General features: G+C 37.3%; 1 protein-coding gene across 1 annotated transcript in view; it reads left to right on the forward strand.

The window, feature by feature from the left end:
* The window catches only part of Dars (aspartyl-tRNA synthetase), a 50495-nt gene extending 34457 nt beyond the window's left edge, over window positions 1-16038 (forward strand). The window contains exons 8-16 of the mRNA XM_028773129.1: window positions 3500-3611; window positions 4880-5014; window positions 7280-7427; window positions 8705-8851; window positions 10846-10888; window positions 11677-11757; window positions 13197-13308; window positions 13465-13536; window positions 15429-16038. Of these exons, the coding sequence (XP_028628962.1) occupies window positions 3500-3611; window positions 4880-5014; window positions 7280-7427; window positions 8705-8851; window positions 10846-10888; window positions 11677-11757; window positions 13197-13308; window positions 13465-13536; window positions 15429-15520 (942 nt within the window). The 3' untranslated portion in view covers window positions 15521-16038. The remainder of the gene's footprint in view (window positions 1-3499; window positions 3612-4879; window positions 5015-7279; window positions 7428-8704; window positions 8852-10845; window positions 10889-11676; window positions 11758-13196; window positions 13309-13464; window positions 13537-15428) is intronic.
* Window positions 16039-16340: the final 302 nt, after the last annotated feature.

Genomic DNA, 16340 nt, shown 5'->3' on the forward strand with positions numbered 1-16340 from the left:
TGTCTTCTTTTTCAAGTAGAGAATAAAAAAATCTGTATCTCAAAAGAATTTTTACACCCTTTGAAAACAAAAGATTTTCTTGGCAATATAGTTTGCATACCAGCATATTAAAATTTATGACATTTCAATTTTGCAATATTTTTCTAAAACTGGAAATATACAGTGGTTTCTGGGTGTTAAACAGATGCATACTTTCTATTTTAATAGCTAATATGATTTAACTTGCAAATTAAATTCATGTGTTCATAGATGATATTGCTAAGGATACACCATTTAAGGTGTCATTTAAAGGGAAATAATGGTAATATAAGTGAAATCCACCATGACAGAAATGAGTGGAGGCAGGAACAAGTTGAAATAATTCCGATTTATGCGAGCAGCACAGAGAACATTGGCAGTGCTATAAGAACCAAAAGTGGATGGTTGCCATAGTCTATTGCATTTTAAACATAGTTTCAGATGGTCTGAGGTAGTTCAGGGAGTGTCCTGGATGTGTGGTAACTGTTGGCCTGAATTAATGTTTAGGGATGCCTGAGCCTGTTTTGTTGCAAACCCACCCATTCTCAGTCTGCAGTACCTTTATCATATGCTGTAGTACCTGCGTCCGAGAGAGTCTTGACTGGGATTTAGCTTGAGCTCTGCTGAAGTCCCCTTAGTATGCTAATATAATTGCAGTTTACAGTGATTCCAGGTTGTTTTTTTGTTTTAGTTTTTAATCATAGAGGTTACTTGATTATAAATTCTACATCAGCCTGATTTTTTTTTAAAAAAAAAAAAAAAGCTCATTTGGAAGAAAAAAAAAGGTATATTTTAGAAATAGCTTTCTGTCCAGTTTTTTATGACAGAATGAATGTCTTTTGTATGTAGTGCTTGGAACTGGAAATATTTTGAAATCTTTTCAGATTTAGGAGTATGTGCATGTACATATTGAGATACTCTGGAGATAGGACTGAAGTTTAAAAACACCATAAGCCAGGCAGTGGTGGCGCACGCCTTTAATCCCAGCACTTGGGAGGCAGAGGCAGGTGGATTTCTGATGTTTGAGGCCAGCCTGGTCTACAGAGTAAGTTCCAGGACAGCCAGGGCTGTCCCTGTCTCGAAAAAAACCAAAAAATAAAAACATATTTCCAAAATAGAAGTTCTGATTAACTCTTCTTACAAACCTTATTCTTCATTGTGGCAATCCTCAGTCTCCACCCCCTCAGTGGCAGTCCTCCTACCTCAGCCTGAGAACTGGTATCACAGGTGTGCACTGCTAGAATCATCACAAGCCATTTCTAAGGTAGAATCTGCTGGAGAATACCCTCTGTCATAAAGGAGTTAAGTAGGAAGTGGGACATGCTGGAATCATCATCTAAGTAACTCTGTTCACAGTGTCTTGGTTTTTTGGTTTTTTTGCGGGGTGGGGTGGAAGTTGGTTTGGTTTTCTTGTGTTAAGAGGTTAAACCCAGGGTCTTGTGCATGTTGGGCAAGAACTCTACTGCTGAGCTACACTCCTGCTTTCTTCCTTTTAGTTTTCTTCTTATGTAATACAAATTGAGCACAGGATTTTGAATATGTTAGCATGCTAGACAATGAGCTATAGCCCCAGTTCCTGCTTTTTAATAAAATAGGTACCTGTTTTTCTAGCAGCCACCAAGTGCCTTGAGGAACCTAATGGGGCAGGGAAGTGTTTGTTCTTATATAACACGGTCCATTTTCCACACACATTGACAGATTTGTTGATATGATATAATCAGGAAACCAAAAATAGTGGTTTAGTATGTGGTATATTTACTTTTTGTTTTTTGATCTTGTTTTAAAATTTGCTTTTTAAAAATACTAATTTTAATTATGCTTGCTAAAAGAAATAAATAGCGATGAAGTGTACTAGTGTTCCTTACAGAGTATATTCACTAAAGTGAATTGAGTCTCCTATTTGTAGCAATATAATGACATACCTCTTTGATGTATAGGTTACTAGGTTTTGAAAACAGAAGGGTACACAATTTGTGGTGATTGGGTGAACTGGTGTTTCTTTAAGTCACTTGATACAAAAAGTAAATAAATGAATGTAAATAAATAGAATCACACATCCTCTAGAGTTTAAATGTTAATGTCTTTAAAGTGAATAATTAAACAGATTATGGAGGATTTTAGGATATTTATTTTGTGAGAAATCATTGATTTATATCTTTGAATTTGAATTATAAAGTAACATTGCTTAAATGTGCCCCATTTTGAGACGGCAAGATGGCTCAAGGTATAAAGGCACTTCCAACTAAGCCTGATTGATGTTCCATACCAAGTTCCCATGTGGTAGAAAACGAAAGCCAACTTGTGTAAGTTATTCTTTGACCTCGCAGATACAAACACAGAGAATAAAATATAAAAAATAACACCCTCCCCCAAACGGGTGGTGGTGGTAGCACAAGTCTTTAATCCCAGCACTCAAGAGGCAAAGGATCTCTGTGAGTTCAAGGCCAGCTAGTCTACAGAGCAAGTTCCAGAATGGCCAGGACTACACAGAGAAACCCTGTCTTGAAAAACAAACATACACACAAGCAAAAATAAGCACAGGTCTTCTCTTTTTCTATAAAGGAGATGAAAAGAGGAGACCTGGTCCTTAGTGTCTGCGTCAGAGTGCTGTGTGTGCCTAAGCAGTGAGCTGTGACTGGCCATGGAACAATTCATTGAAATGCCTCGATACCAACTCAGTGACCACCCTGGTGTGGTTTGAGGGTGGGTATTTTACCAAACACCTACCTGGTTATAACATTTTTTTCTTTAATGTTAGGCAAGACTTAATGCTAAGAAGCCACTTCTTTTGATTGGAGCACAGATAATTAATAGAGAGCTCTGGCCACTATCAATCCTGATTGAGACTGAAAGTAAACAAAGGAAGCCAGAGTAATTGAGAAGGTAAAGAAGAAAAATGAGAGAAAATAGAAAAGGTGACAATAGCAAGCTCTTAAAGGGCTGCTGCTTACTGTTTTATGTGCCACTGTAGGCCAGAGTTGTAAGCTGCTTATGCCTTTTTTATATTGATTTTCTTAGTTTAATTCAACAAATGCATGGCTATCTACAGTTAGCATATAATTTGTTATGATTAAGATGAACATTTGTGTTGTCTTCAGTAATTTGTTTCTCCATGCTAAACTCTTCCTTAGGAGAGTATTTGCATGCTATGTAAATATTGATACATCTCATTTAATGGATCGCTTCTAAAAACAATCCCCATGAGGATCTACAGGCAAGGTGTTTCATTAATAGTTGAATATTTTTCTCAAATGGAATTCTTACAAATTAGACCATCTGCTCAGGAAGCATTACTAGTCGGAATGGCTCAGTGGTCATATGTTTTCATTAGATTGCAATGTGTCTCATCACCTTCTGGCTTGGGTTGTTGTGTGTTCCATCTTCTCCAGTACTGTTGGACTTAAAAATTGTTGAGAACTTGCTCTTAGTGAGAGTTTGGTGTGCCACGTTGATTTAAGTAGATTTTGATGCCCTCTTACAGACATCAACTAGTCAGGCCATCTTCCGTCTCCAGTCCGGCATCTGCCATCTCTTTCGAGAAACTTTAATTAACAAAGGTTTTGTGGAAATCCAAACTCCTAAAATTATTTCAGGTATGTTTCATAATGTTTCCTATAATTAAAAAAAATTAATTGCTTTTCCCTAGACATTGCTTGTGTTAATTTTTAACTGAGTAATCCCAAGAGTCCCTTAATGTTTAATTCCATTTCAAGGTCAGTAATACCATGGTCTACAGTGTTCCATATTCTTCCTCAAGAGTCATTTTGTGGTAATTATGAGGAAATAAAACAGTAGCCAACACAGCACAATTCCTACTAGACCATAAATAAAAATTTTTACTATGTAAATTTCCTTTACGTCAAAATTGTACTGCAATTTGGTTTTATATAAAATGCATTGTAAAAATCACTAAATACCTATTGATGTCATTCTTGCATGAGAATCTTGTGATCATTTACCCTTTTGGAAGAGCTGACATAACACTTAAAAGATGTATTACAAATAGCATTCTAGCTGGTCTGGTGGCAAAACACCTTTGATCCCAACATTCTGGATCCAGAGGCAGGTAGATCTTTGTGAGTTTGAGGTTAACCAGAGCTACGTAATGAGAGCTTTTCTCGAAAGGGAGAAAAATCATTTCAGGGCCAGTGTGTGATGGTTCAATGAGTAAAGAGGCTTGCCACTGCCACCAGGCCTAACAGTGTGAGTTCAGTCCCCAGGACACATAGTACAAGGAGAAGAGGAGAGAACCAACTTTCATAAGCTGTCCTGTGGCCCCACAGGCGAGCATATACACTAAGTCAATAAATATTTTTAAAGACTATCATTCATGGGGCTGGAGAGACGGTCTACAGAGTGAGTTCCAGGACAGCCAGGGCTAAACAGAGAAACCCTGAATCGAAAAAAAAAAAAAAATTAAAATGCCAGACAAACGTGGTGGCACACACCTTTATTCCCCCTGCTCGGGAGGCAAAGGCAGGTGGACCTCTGAGTTCAAGACCAGCCTGGTCTGCTGAGTGAGTGCCAAGACAGCCAGGGAAATGCAGAGAACCCCTTTCCAAAAGGAAATTGTTTATAGCTGTTAGAAAAATAATTAAGACAGTAGCCTTACATGATGAGATCCTGTCTCAGAAAAAAGGATGGAAGGGAATAAGAATATCTTTTTTCCTTCTATTTATTCATTTAGGTTTTTATAGCCTTAAAGTAATAGATATAAAATGCATTCAGGAAAGGAAACATTTATCTGTAATTCTCAATTTTCTAGGTTTTCCTTTTTCTCTAAGTGAACTACTTTTTCTTTTAAGAATTTACATGACTTAACATATAGTTGATTATGATAATGCAAATATTTATATTTCAGCTGCCAGTGAAGGAGGAGCCAACGTTTTTACTGTGTCCTATTTTAAAAATAATGCCTACCTTGCTCAGTCTCCACAACTGTATAAGCAGATGTGCATCTGTGCTGATTTTGAGAAGGTTTTCTGCATTGGACCAGGTAAGATATTGCCATTAAAATATATATATATATATATATAGTTTTTTTGTTTTGTTTTTTGTTTTTCGAGACAGGGTTTCTCTGTGTAGCCCTGGCTGTCCTGGAACTCACTCTGTAGACCAGGCTGGCTTCAAACTGAGAAATCCTCCTGCCTCTGCCTCCCAAGTGCTGGGATTAAAGGTGTGCGCCACCACTGCCTGACTTATATGTTTATTAATTGTGTGATTATGTTGAGTTAAATAATTGTATTAAGTCCATTAACTTTAGAGTAGTTATGAATTTAGATACTTTAAAAGCTTAAATCCTTTTATATGCTGAGTAAACACTAGAATCTAAGAGCAGGGAACCGGGTGGTGGTGGCACATGCCTTTAATCCCAGCACTTGGGAGGCAGAGGCAGGCAGATTTCTGAGTCTATAGAGTGAGTTCCAGGATAGCCAGGGCTATACAGAGAAACCCTGTCTCAAAAAAAAACAAAAAATAAAAAATAAAAAAAGAATCTAAGAGCAGGGGATGTGGCTGGCTCAGTGGTAGAACATTTCTTAGTATGTGTAGGGCTCTCCATTCATTTTCACAAAAAAACGAAAGGAAAAAAATACTGAACTGAACTTTACGATAGAAATGAAAACGTGTGCGCATGTGTCATTGACAATGCCTCATCTTAAAAGTTCATGCTTTGAGGACCAGCCATGCATGCTTGGTGATATATACCTTTAATTCCAGGACTCAGGCAGATGAATCTCAATGAGTTCTCGTGCAAGTACTGGGAATCAAACCTAGGTCCTCTGGAAGAAAAGCCAGTGCTCTGAACTGCTGAGCCATCCAACAACCAACTAGGATTCCAGTTACAGGGGATTTGATGCCTGCTTCTAGCCTTTGTGGGCACTGCACAAACATGATGCACAGCCATACAGTATACAATTTTTGATAGCTGAACAAAGCTTAAACTTTTTTGCTACTAGAGAAATTAGGACAAAGATTAAATGTTTAATTTTATGAAATTATTAAGGAGTTATTTGCCAGACATTTATTGCATATATATTCTTATGCTGGCTGCCATGTTTTTAGAAGAATCAACAGCACTCATGTAATGCTGATGGGGATCTTGGTAAGGTGCAGGTTCTGATGGATCCTCAGGTAAAACCCGAGGCTGGGCTTACAAACACCCAGATAACTGCTGCTACTCCTAGTTTACAGACCATGCCTTGAGTAAAAAGATATCATGTTATGCCCACTTCTTGTATAGATATGCCATAGATAAGTCACGGAGAACAAGCAAATGAATTGGAAAATAATCCCATGATTATATATCCAAATGACATCACCTTTAAGTCTGTGTCAGGGAGTCATGTGGTGGGTCATGCCTGTAACCCTGCACTCAGGAGGCTGAGGCAGGAGAATCATCCTGAGTTCCACTCACCTAGGGCTACTGAGTTGAGACCCTGTCTCAGAAGTAAAAGAAGAATTAGAATGTGCTGTAAAATTATCAGTGAGTGTAGAAATATTGTTTGCTGGAATCTCTGTGAAAGAAAATTCAGACTACAGTGGGCTTTAAGGATGTAGTAGGATATATAAAAACTGAGATGTTCTTCTAGTCAGAGGGACCAGGATGGGTAAAAAGTACAGAGTACCAGAGAAAACAGAAATAAGAGTGGTTAGAAAATAGAAGGATAGGTTAAGATTAAATTGCAAAGTATAAAGGTTTCAGACTTTTGTCATTTTGTGTCTTGTTCTAGTAATCTTTTGGGAGTCCTTGTAAGTGTCCCAAGCAGGGCTGTGTTACAGGAATCTTGATGTGGCAGTCGAGTGAAAGATGAGCCAAGCTAGTCAGAAGGACTGCAGGGAGATGCAGAGCACAGGAGCTGGGCTAGGAGTTGCTGGAAAGTGTATAATGTTACTTCCTTTATGCAGTTTCATTTTGCTTGAGCCATATCTTAATAAAATGGAGACAAACTCACTATATTGGTCATAATTGAGTCTAGCTTTAATTATTGAGGTGGTGCCTCAGGATCTTGCATTCCCTGGGGGTTCTCAAGAGCCTCTTATTAATTTGCATTTAGTTCTGCTTTTCTCTATGACTTGGGAGTTTGTAATGAACTTGCTGTCTAGAAGAATGCTGGAACAGATGGCTCATCAGTGCTCCATCTCGCTCTGTGGGGTGGGAAAACAGTATCACTTGGGCACTACCAAATAGAAATCTGCACTTAAGTCCTCACTTACCCAAGACTTAAAATATTGTGCTGTTTTTCTTTGGTTAACTTAACAGTGTTCAGAGCTGAAGACTCCAATACCCATAGACATCTGACTGAATTTGTTGGTTTGGATATTGAAATGGCCTTTAATTATCATTACCATGAAGTTGTAGAAGAGATTGCTGACACTTTGGTGCAAATATTCAAAGGACTTCAAGAAAGGTTAAAATTATTTAATATCCTGAAATGGCCTTAATTTCAAAACAATTGGCAGTTTTTTGTTTTGTTTCTTTGGCTTGGGGAGGGGTCATGGAGGCAACAATTTGAAAATCAGCCTTCTATTAAGTTTATAGCTCATTTAGAAACTGTTTGTTATTCTGTCTCTTATAATTTGGACTGTCAGGCTTGTGATGTATCCCACTTATGTTTATGATGCAGGACAGTATGCAGATGGAACCTGTCAACTGTTGGGGTGGGCCTGGCAGAGTCTCAGAGAGTAGAACAGTCAAAGCAGCAGTCATTTCCAAATCAGTGACTGTGCCAGGTGTGACACACACCTGGAATCTCATATGGGAGTAAAGACTGATTTTGCTTTTTATTATGCATATGGGGGGGCGTTATGTGTATATGTTGTGAGTACAAGTGTCCTCAGAGTTTAGAAGGTGTCAGTTTCTCTTACACTACAGTTACAGGTGGCTACAAGCCTCCTGATGTGGGTACTAGGAACTATACTTGGGTCCTCTTCAAGAGAAGAATGCTTTCAACCACTGAGGCATATCTCCAGCTTGTGCTTTAAAACATGTTTAAATTAGCATTGCTAGTCTACAGCCAATTCTTGTTATGCCCATTTCCTTCCCCATTTAAAGCAAGTTTCCTGTCATTTCATCCATAAATATTTTAGCAAAAAAAAAAAAAATCTCTGAGCCAGGTATGGTGGCTTATATCTTTAAATCACATTTGAGACAGTGACATAGCGAACCACAAGTGTGAGTCTAATCAGGGTCTCAGAAAAAAACATATCCTTCACAACAGAAATACAGGTCTCTGCAGTTACCATTTTTTTCTTGTCCTGCTATGTTCAAGGTAGGCATTGGACCTTAGGGATATCACAATAGAAGTAGTGTTCTTTAAATAACTTACAAAGCATGGTGGGAATGGAAGAACAAAGCAAGCCTGCATTAGTGCCCTCGTGGATAAGAAGTATTTAAGGATTAAAAAGTCGGGTTTTTTAATGCTTCACAAAATGAGTATTTTGTGTTTCTAACAGTGTTAGCTGATAGTTATTGTAAATAAAAATTTTAATCCTTTAATGCTACTGTAACTTTTTTTTTAAAGCATGAAACTGAGATGTTTTAAGTACGTTAATTCTAAACAGTATGATAATACTTTTCTTGGTTCAGTCACTGGTTCAAAGACTGATATTGTATATTGCTTACAGTGCCCTCTTGTGGAAGAAACATTTAACTAACATTTTATTAACTAAAGCATTTAACGCACAGGTTTCAGACTGAAATTCATACTGTGAGTAAACAGTTCCCATGTGAGCCATTCAAGTTCCTGGAGCCAACTTTAAGACTGGAGTATTGTGAGGCTTTGGCAATGCTTAGAGAAGCAGGAGTGGAAATGGACGATGAGGAAGATCTAAGGTTGGTCTCTGATACTTTCTCCTTTAACTGTAATGATTAATGTATTTCACCTAGCTGATAACTCTTAGTAACATTGACATTTTGCATAATACTATTTTACATAATAAAAATTAAAATGTTACATTTAATACTGTTTGCCTGTGCTTCAATAATTTTGTCTATAACTTTTTAGGTTTTTCCTCTATTTTGACAAATATTTTCCCCTTTGACAAATGTAGGAAGACAAACCTGGTGGCACAAGCCAGTAATCCCATGTGCTCAGGAGGCAAGAGTTTTACTAATTCAAAGTTTGCCTGGACCACAGAACAAGATCTGAGCCAGCCTGAGCAGCTTAGACCTTGCCTCAAAATGAATGAAAAGGAGATCTGGAATGGTGGCTCAGTGGATAAAAATACTTGCCGTTCTTGCAGAACACATGTAGGCAAAAAGGAACACACAACAAATAAATACATTATATAGAGAGATAGGTAGATAATAATCTATACATAACATAGATAATATATAATTTGTATACCTACATATATGAGGGGTGGAGGACTGGAGCTCCTGCTGCTCTGATAGGATCCAGATTGGGTTTCCAGTACAGATGGTGTACAACCATCTGTAGTTCCTCTTCTAGGGGATCCATGGCCTTACAGGACACCAAGTATTCATGTAGTACACATATGTACATACAGGCAAAACAGTCATACATACAAAATAAAAGTAAATGAATCTTCAAAAAAAAATTTTATGGCCAGGCATGGTGGCACACACCTTTAATCCCAGCACTTGGGGCAGGGGCCTGGTCTGTATAAGATCCAGGACAGCCAAGGTTATGAAAAGAGACCCTGTCTCAAAAATCAAAATTATCACACACACACGCACACACAGAGGAGAGGGGAGGGCCATAGAGGGCATAAAGCCTAACTTATCTTATGAAAGACTCTAGTAGAACAAGAAAGAATGTGAAGAGTTTTTCCTGTTTTTGTTTGCCTGTCTTGGAATTCACTACTAAGGCTGGCCCTGAACTCAGAAATCTACTTGCCTCTGCCTCCCAAGTGCTGGGATTAAAGATGTGCACCACCATACCTGGGTTTTGCCTGTGATTTTTATTTATAATGTTACTTCACTTTAAAAATCACTATGATAAAAAGGTAGAGAACATTGTAAATCACCCTGTACAGGACTGGGCATAAAATACTAATGTCTGTATGTTATCAATATTCCATATTTTGTTACCTAAACATAATTCATATTCCTTATTGTTTAGGAATAAATTGCATAGTAAAAATAGAAAGAAAATTGCTGTCAATATACATTTTATTTAGAGTTTCTTGGTCAAAATAGTTAAATTATCATGACTGTACATAAGAGATATGTGGAAGCAGAAGGTGGTTGCTTTTAATATTTTTTATTCAAAAAATATATTTGACTCTAAGCCCATGTTTGTTTATTTAAAGACTTGGATATACTGGTTGTTGTATTACAAACCTTTGTGGGGTAATAGGAAAGGAGACTATTTAATGACAAGACCTTCTAATGCTAACCCACTAGATTTTATTTTACATAATTGGAAAGTGTTTGCCTCCTGTTTCTGGATCAGCAGAATCCTAAACTCTGCCTGGTTTTAAGTGTTGGAGCAGTGTGTATGTGTGTGCACCAAGTAGCTGGGGGAGGTGCACTTGTAGGTGGCTTCCTGAAATGTTTGTCTTAATAAAGAAGCAGGGTATACAGCTGACAGTGTGTTCATTATCCTTTGAGAACCTCAAATAGAAAGGTGCCTTTCTACTATAAAAAGTATTGTCAGTAGTGACTCAGTGGGCACTAGAGAGCTAGCTCAGTGCTTAAGCGCTCTGACTGCCCATTCAGTTTAGTTCTCTGCACTCACAACAGGCTGCTTCCCAACTGCCTGTGTAACTCAGCTCTAGGGGATCCAACACGCTTAGGCAAATCTTAAAATTAAGAGACTTTCTGTTTCACCCTCAAATACTACTTTCATGTTTCTTTTTCAGTACACCAAATGAAAAACTGTTGGGTCGTTTGGTGAAGGAAAAGGTAGGATTCATACATGTGTTGGATTTTTTTTTTTTTTATCTGAAATGTTGCTTAGGAAAAGGAATGTATTTTACCATCTCCCTGCAGTGGTATGTCTCCAGAGTTAGTAAAGAGAACTATACTTTTGTTCTTAGAAAACAACCATTTTGTTCTTAGACCAACCATTTGAATTCATTGTGTGACATTTGTACAGCCACACTGAAGTGTCTCTGAAGGACACCAGATTATCAGATTAGTGGCGAAGGGTCTCTGAGCTATAAAGGTCTAACCTGTACACTCTTGCTTTTATTTTCTAAAACTAAAACCAAAGGAGAGAAAAGCTTATCTCCATTGTATTTTTTTTTTTAAGGACAATAATTTAATGAAATGTAGAAAGTCCTTGAGCTCCTCCTGCTGGTTGCACTTGAAATAGTTTAGCTTACTGGAACCGGGCTTTCCGTGAAGCCCTGTGGTGGTTAGGACAGGCCTGAGCATGCTGTCTCAGCACTCAGCACCCTCTCATTCTCTCCCATCTGCAGCTTTAACAAAAGGATGTGGCATGGGGAAGAGCTGAGATGCAATTGCTTTTTAACTAAGCCTATGAGGTAGTAAAAAATGTCAAACGCGTTAACAATACTTTTTTCAGTTGTTTCCACTTGAAGAACATTACCCAATTTTCTTTACATATGTATCTAAACAGAAAACTAAATTATTGGGAAAATAATTCAGAGGTTTTATGTTAATATAATGATTAATATTACAGAATATCCACAAAATATAGATCTAACACAGTTTCTTTCTTTTAATAGTATGATACAGACTTTTATGTTCTTGATAAATATCCGTTGGCTGTAAGACCTTTCTATACCATGCCTGATCCAAAAAATCCTGTAAGTAATTTGATCTTAAATCATCTATTTGTGGGGAAGAAAGAAAACTCTCTAATAACCAAATTTGAATGTTGTAACAAATTAGTTGTGATAACCTAAATTAATATCCTAGGTCGTTTTTTCCTAAGGATTTATTGGGATGAGGCTATACGTGCTAAATAGTACTAGATACTCAGAATTTAGTCAGAGTCTCATTCTTCACTTTGAACTGGGAAGTCACATCTCTAAATTTAATACTAAGGTGGTAAATTGTGGGGTGTTTTTTGTTTTTGTTTTGTTTTTATAGTTTATTTAATTTTATATGCATTTGTGTGAGGGAGTCAGATTCCCTTACAGACAGTTGTAAACTGCCATGTAGGTGCTGGGAATAGAACCCGGGTCCTCTTAACCATTGAGCCATTTCTCCAGCCTATAAATTATTTCATTTGATAAATTTGAAGAAAATCAAAGCTTACATTATATTTAGGAGTTAATACTCCAGATGTCTTAGAGCTTTTTGCTTTACAGTGGTTCCCAGCCCTTAGTATTCATGAACCATCTGCAGGGCTTGGGGTTTGTTTTGTTTTATTTTCACACTTTTTTTTTTAATACAAGGTCTTACCATCTATCACTAATTGTCCTGGAACTTGCTATGTAGACTAGGCTGGCCTGGAACTCAGATCTGACTGCCTCTGCCTCCCAAGTGTACACCAGCAGCACCAGACTGGAAGGCTTTTTGACATACCAGATGGCTTCACGCTAACCTTAGCATTTCTAATCATTGGTCTGGGGCAGCGATTAGAGGTTAGCATTTATAACAAGCCCCAGGTAATACTGAAGTGATCTGGGAATCAGAGTCATTGTTTATTGGAAAGTTAAAACTGATAGTATCATATGCCTGATAGGCAACAAGTTAAGCATAGGTTAATTCAGTTTCAATTTAATTTTCCTTAAATGAGTTTTGTTAAATAGACTAAATACCTATTGGTAACTTGCAATCAAAACAGACCAAAATTCGTATCTTTTTTTAAAAAAATTTTCAGGTGCCGGGCGGTGGTGGCGCACGCCTTTAATCCCAGCACTTGGGAGGCAGAGACAGGCGGATTTCTGAGTTCGAGGCCAGCCTGGTCTACAGAGTGAATTCCAGGACAGCCAGGACTATGCAGAGAAACCCTGCCTCGAAAAACCAAAAAAAAAAAAACAATTTTCAGGCAATAAAGTGAAATGAAACCATCACCACCGTTTTCGATGAGGTGTTCTGATTATTGAGAGATAAGATAGAACAGAAATCTGAACAGAGAAAACAAAAACTATTCTGCCCTTAGCAGTTCTGTCATCAAGAGGAAATTACGTAGAGGGGTCATCATTAACTCGGTCACCATTTCTCCCCACATGTTTGTCCTGAGACAAATGTGGCACCACAGTAGAATGGTGGTGGCTCACTCATTTCTCTTCTGCAGAAACAGTCCAACTCTTATGATATGTTCATGAGAGGAGAAGAAATATTGTCCGGAGCACAAAGAATACATGATCCTCAGTTGCTTACAGAGAGAGCTTTACACCATGGAATTGGTAAGTAACTTAAAATATTTTAACAGTGTGTATTATAAAAATAACACATTGTGAACATTTTAAAGATGTCTCATAGTAAGTCTCCCCATCTTCATTTTAGTAATAGCTTTTTTTTTTTTAATTCTAAGATGATAATTTATATGTTTTCTTTTTTAGATTTGGAGAAAATCAAAGCTTACATTGATTCCTTCCGCTTTGGAGCCCCTCCTCATGCTGGTGGTGGCATTGGTAATACTGCTATTACTTATAAATAATTACATAAACTCAAGTGAAAAACAAATTTAAAGACTATAAAAGGAACCTGGAAAGACAACTCAGTAGTTACGAGCACTTGCTGCTCTTGCAGAGTACCTGGGTTCAGTTTCCAACACCCACATAACAATACAGCCATTTATAATTCCAGTTTTAGGGGACTTAATGCCGCCTTCTGACCTCAGCAGGCTTCTTACGTATGTAGCAGTACACATAAATTCATATATTTACACATATATGTAAATTAAAAATAAATAATTTTTAAAGATCATAGAACAATTTTTTCCCAGTGATGAGAACAGAATTGATATTTACATGTTAAAGAATAAAGTTAAATCCTTACCTAACCCCATATAAAAATAATAACCCAAAATGGATCCAAGACCTCAGTGAGAAACATAACACTATAAAACTTTTAGAAGAAGAAAAAAAAAAAAAGCAAAAGCATCAGAACATTGGATTTGGCCTTGGTTTCTTAGACACAGTATGGCACACACAGCAAGATAATTAGTAGCCAAATTAAACTTAGGGAGAATTTACAAAAAAAAAAAAAAAAAAGAAAACTACTTTTTGTATATCAAAAAGTAGTTATGTGCCTAGCATGTACAAGGCTATGTTTGACTCCCATTACTTGAAATGGGGGAAAGGCAATTGGAGTATATAGCTTGTCTGTGTAGTCCCTAGATTTGATTCTCAGCACCAATTTTGAGGGCAGGGGGCAAGCTGGAAAGAAAGTAAAAGGGGGCTTGAGAGATGGCTGAGGTTGAGTGTACTTGCAGCTCTTTCAGACAACTGGAGTTGAGTTCCTAGCACCCACATCAGAGGGCTCACAATCACCTAAAACCGCAGATCCAAGAGACCAGATGCCTCCTGAACACATCTCCACACACACAGACGTGTAATTATGTAAATAAATAATTTTCTCAAGTTAAAATATGAGTAAAAGATAGCTTACATAATGGGAACAAATATTTACAGTTCATATATTTGATAAGAGGTGAATATCCACAATAAATAAAAAGTTCAAAATGGTCAAGGAACCTGAACAGGAATTTCTCCAAGAGGCCACAGATGGTTGGTGAGTGCATGAGCAGATGCTCACAGCAGCAGTCCCTCCTCTGTGAGGTGCACTTGCACATGACAACAAGATAAAGATTGGTTCACCATAGGATCCAACAGTCTGCCTCTATGTATATACTCTAAAGATAGAATTGCCATATGACCTAGTAGTCTAAATCTGTGTATGTGCCCAAAAGAATTAGAATGGCACATCAAAGAAACACTTATGTATACAACTTCATAGTGGTATTTTTGACAGTGGCTGAGACATGGATATAGCCAAGTACCCATCATGAGTAGATGGGTCAGCAAAATGTGGTACTGATTAAGGATCCTCTATCTGACATGTTCATATTTCAAATTTCTTGAAGTTTGGAATAAATTCATAGACTATATGATTGAGAATCCTTGAGTGTTGCCCGATGCTCCCAAAATTCCAGATTTTAGAATGTTTTGGATTTCTGGAATAAGATGTTCAAAACACACACACACACACACACACACAGCCAATCACTATTAAAAAGAAGTTTTGATGTGTGCTTCAGCATAAATGAACTGTGCAGACAATATATGAATAAATAAGCAAAGGAAGAAGTTCTCTCTGATCCCACCTTGCTATCATTAGAGGCGTTAGGTTTAGAACGAGAGAATAGATTGGTGAATGTCTGTGCTGGGGGAGGAGGGAAACGAATATTTAATAGGTATAGTTTCAGTTTTATAACATAAAATATTATGTTCCACCAAAAAGCTGTTGGACTGGTATTGACAGGTTTTCAAAAGGGGATTAACTGTTACTTTCTTGTCCACAGGGTTGGAAAGGGTGACGATGCTGTTTTTAGGACTGCATAATGTACGTCAGACCTCAATGTTCCCTCGTGACCCCAAACGACTCACACCTTAAAGCTGCACTTTTTATTTTCTCCAGTAACCTGCTATTGATTCGGTTATACCTGAAGTATTTAAGATATGCAGTAGATTAACGTCTTACTGAAGTGCCACAATTATTTTTAAGTAGCTCAGTACAAATTAAGTAAAAACATTTTAGAACTTCAGATATGCTTAAATAGGAAATACTTGAACATTTTAATGAGAAATTTCTATGGTTGAAATTCACTGTCTATCACTATAGGAAATGTTAAGGAAAATTTAAACAGTTTAAGATTATATAATTTTTTTTCTATATTGTAGTAGCCACTGTACTAATATCCTAAATTTTCAATGTTTGAACTTTTAACTCTTGACACTGCTAAAAAGAATTGGAGAAAGTACTACGATTTTAACTTATATAAAATTGGTATGTCTTACAAGTTACTTTGAGAAATCATGTGAAGCATCTGAAACACTGGCTAGAAACAGTAACACTGGGACATTGTTACCAGTTCTGAGCTGACATTCAATAAATACTTACAGTTAATGATAGTTTTGTGTGACTTTATAGAAATCTGATTTTACAACTGGTTATTGATGTATATACATTGGGAAAATAAAAAGTAAACTGACCTTATATTAATATGAGACGTGAAAAGTGATACAGGGCTGAGGGTGTATGACAGCATGTGCCTGTGACCCCAGCACTAGGAGTGTGAGCACAGGAGGGCCAACAGTTCAGGACTTCTGCTACATGAGATTCTGTCTCAAAAGAAAAGTAAGCACATGTGAAAGTACAGAAACATGCACAACATGTAAATATCTTATATATTTTGTGCCATTGAACAAGAACC

This window comes from Grammomys surdaster, unplaced genomic scaffold (genome assembly GCF_004785775.1).
Source record: "Grammomys surdaster isolate TR1022 unplaced genomic scaffold, NIH_TR_1.0 221, whole genome shotgun sequence".
In the NCBI taxonomy this organism is placed as follows: domain Eukaryota; kingdom Metazoa; phylum Chordata; class Mammalia; order Rodentia; family Muridae; genus Grammomys; species Grammomys surdaster.